We start from the raw sequence: 2,840 nt of genomic DNA on the forward strand, positions 1-2,840 counted from the left end.
CTGGAGGTTCACTGACATTTATGACAACCCCTGTGGACCCACAAGAGCCCGAGGCCTTGTCAGGGCAATGGAGAAATCATTTCTTCACCTTGCATGTGAGGCCAACCTTAGTCGCTGTCCTGCAAGCTCTGTGAGGCAACAGTGGGGCTGAGGAAAGCCCTGGACCACATACTGGCAGGTGTCCAGTATGGGCAGGAAGGTTCCTGGATGGGCCTTTGCATCAGGCTCGGGTCATGTATAAAGGAAGTTTCTTGGGCCAGGGAGAGGCAACCTTGGAAACCATGGGGACCAACCTGGGAGGATGGTCACTGCTACTCTTGCTGTTGGGCCTGGTGATCCCTCCAGCCTCTGCCCAGGCCTTCAGCTATGAGGAGGCCATCCTCCAAGCTGTGGATGCCGTCAACGAACAGTCCTCAGACACCAATCTCTATCGATTCCTGGAGCTGGATGAGGAGCCCACGGGAGTAAGTCAAGAATGGGTGGGGGGAGGAGTGGCCCTCCCTTTTCTCACAATCAACGTCTTCTCAGGGGTCATGTCTTCCTCCCAGTGTGGTCCCATTGCTCCCCAGAGCTGTGCCACTTGGTAGCATGAGAGCTTCCTGCCCCAGAAGTTCCTCTGAGGGGAGAGTCGCCTCTGTCACCCCCATGCTGGCTTGAGGAACTTCTGGGAGTTCCAGGAACAAGAGTCGGATCACTGGCTCTGGGCAGTCCCCTCCCTGCTCTGGGAGCCCCCGACCTCCACTGTCTTCCTCCCACATAGGGAAGGGTGCTGGTCAGCCGGAGGGCAGCAGCCTTGCTTTCTCAGCTCCCCACATTCGAACTTGTCTTGGGTCTGCTCTTGGTACATGTGGGGAGGCCAGGAAGGCACTGTGTCTGCACCCCTGTCACCCAGCATCAAGCCACAATGCCAGCACATACCGGGCCATCGTAACACTGCCCTCTCGGTGGGGGCCAAGAAAGAGCCTTAGGCCTGCCTCCCCCTTTTTCTCCTGACCAGGACAAGGACCCCAACACCCCACAGCGCATCAGCTTCCTGGTGAAGGAGACGGTGTGTCCCAAGACAGCCCAGACGCCACTGCAGCAATGTGACTTCAAAGAGAAGGGGGTGAGGCTGGGTGTGTGGTGCTGGCCTGCCTGGGACATCTCTAGCACTGGGGAAGGCTGGGAGGTTGGGGCCCTGCGGGTCCATTGAACTCAGGCCTCTCCTTCTTAGCTGGTGCAACGTTGTGAGGGGACATTCATCCTGGCCCAGGTCGATGGATCCTTCAACATCAACTGTGACAAGGTGAGTGGGGTCTCCCAGGCTGAAGAGGGGCTGACAGGCTGAACATCCCTGAACCCAGTAACTGCTGCTCTATCCAGGGCAGAGAAAGTGACTCCTGCCCTGGGTTCTCCCCTCAACCTGACCCCATAGCTGACTCTGAAGCTGTGATTTTTCTCTCCCTCTTTCTTTCTTCCTCTCTTCCTTACTTCCTTCTTTTTCCCTCCATTTTTTTTGTTTGTTTTTGGCCGCACTCGGTGGTGTTCAGGGTTTACTCCTGGCTCTGTGCTCAGGGATCACTCCTGGTGGGGCCAGGGGGGTTCCAAGTGTACCAAGGATCTAATTCTGGTCAGCCGCATTCGAGGCAAAAGCCCTACCTGCTGGGCTCTCTCTTTCTCTCTCTCTCACTCTCCCGTTTGCCTATCTCCCTTCCCCTCTTCCCTCTGTTCCCTTCCCACACCCAGCAGTGTGCTCAGAGTGTACCCCTGACTCTGTATGCAGGAGACCATGAGGTGCTGGGCGTCAGACCCAGGCCTCTTGTGTGCAAAACATGTGCTTATCTCCCAGCCCAGAGAAGTGCTTTTTGAAGTGGGATCCTCACCTGGGAGCTTGTTAGAAAAGCTAATTCCCAGGCCTTGTGCACATGTGCTGAATCAGACTTTGGATGGGGCCCATGAATACTTATTTTATCAAACTCTCTGGGGAGTTTGAGAGCAGCTGGCTCGGAGGGCGCCCTCTGCCCATGTGCCCACAGCAGCCCTGTGGGGTTGGGAGGCACGACCCTGGGGATGCACCCTGCCCCCTCCAGGCCCCTTTTTTCTTGTCTGTCTGTGGGGGTGTCTGTGAAGGTAGGGACTCCAGAGATCACAGCCGGAGTGGGAAGTGGAGCCGGGATGGGGGTGTTCGGGTTGGAGAGAGCCCCGGAGAACAGAACCTTCTGCTTGCAGCTGCAGGAAGCGCACCTGTTCAGGGGCCTGGGAGGACTCATCAGGAGAGGAGCACGGAAGATCCGCAAAGGACTGGGGAGAATTCGTCGGAGATTCGGGTTCTAAATCTTCAGCTGAGAGTAGTGTCCTAAGGTTTGCTGAGATTCTGGAGTCTGGAAAATAAATTCTTAGGAAAGCAATCTCTTCCAGGCTTTGATTCCACTTGTCTTGCTTTTCTCACATATTGCTATTACCTATTACTTGCTTAGTACTATTACTTAAAGGGTGGGGTGGGGGTGGTTGAAGGCATACCGGGGACATTGGTGGTGTGAAATGTACTGGTGGAGGGATGGAAGTTAGATCACTGTGTGACTGAAACTCAATCATGAAAGCTTTGTAACTGTATCTCACAGTGATTCAATAATTAAAAAAAATACTATTACAAATTACTTGCTTTTCTCACTTGTTACTGAGTCTTTAACTGTGGGTTTGGGTGATTGGGGTGGGGGAGACAAAGTGTGTGTGAGAGAAGAGTGTGTGTAAGGAAGAAAAGGGTGCATGAGAAAAGAGTGTGTAAATGTGTGCATGCATGAGAGAGCATGTTAGTTAGAGATAAGAGTGTATATGTGTGAGAGTTGTGTGTATGTGAGTGT

At 53.9% G+C, this 2,840-nt stretch overlaps 1 protein-coding gene across 1 annotated transcript; it reads left to right on the forward strand.

The window, feature by feature from the left end:
* Positions 1-233: 233 nt before the first annotated feature.
* LOC101541277 (cathelicidin-1) lies at positions 234-2,498 on the forward strand. Its single transcript, XM_055135164.1, has 4 exons — positions 234-464; positions 998-1,105; positions 1,214-1,285; positions 2,209-2,498. The coding sequence occupies exons 1-4, from the start codon at positions 234-236 to the stop codon at positions 2,311-2,313; spliced, it is 516 nt and encodes a 171-aa protein (XP_054991139.1). The 3' UTR covers positions 2,314-2,498.
* The last annotated feature ends 342 nt before the right edge of the window (positions 2,499-2,840 follow it).

Source organism: Sorex araneus, chromosome 4, assembly GCF_027595985.1.
Source record: "Sorex araneus isolate mSorAra2 chromosome 4, mSorAra2.pri, whole genome shotgun sequence".
NCBI classification, from domain to species: Eukaryota; Metazoa; Chordata; class Mammalia; order Eulipotyphla; family Soricidae; genus Sorex; species Sorex araneus.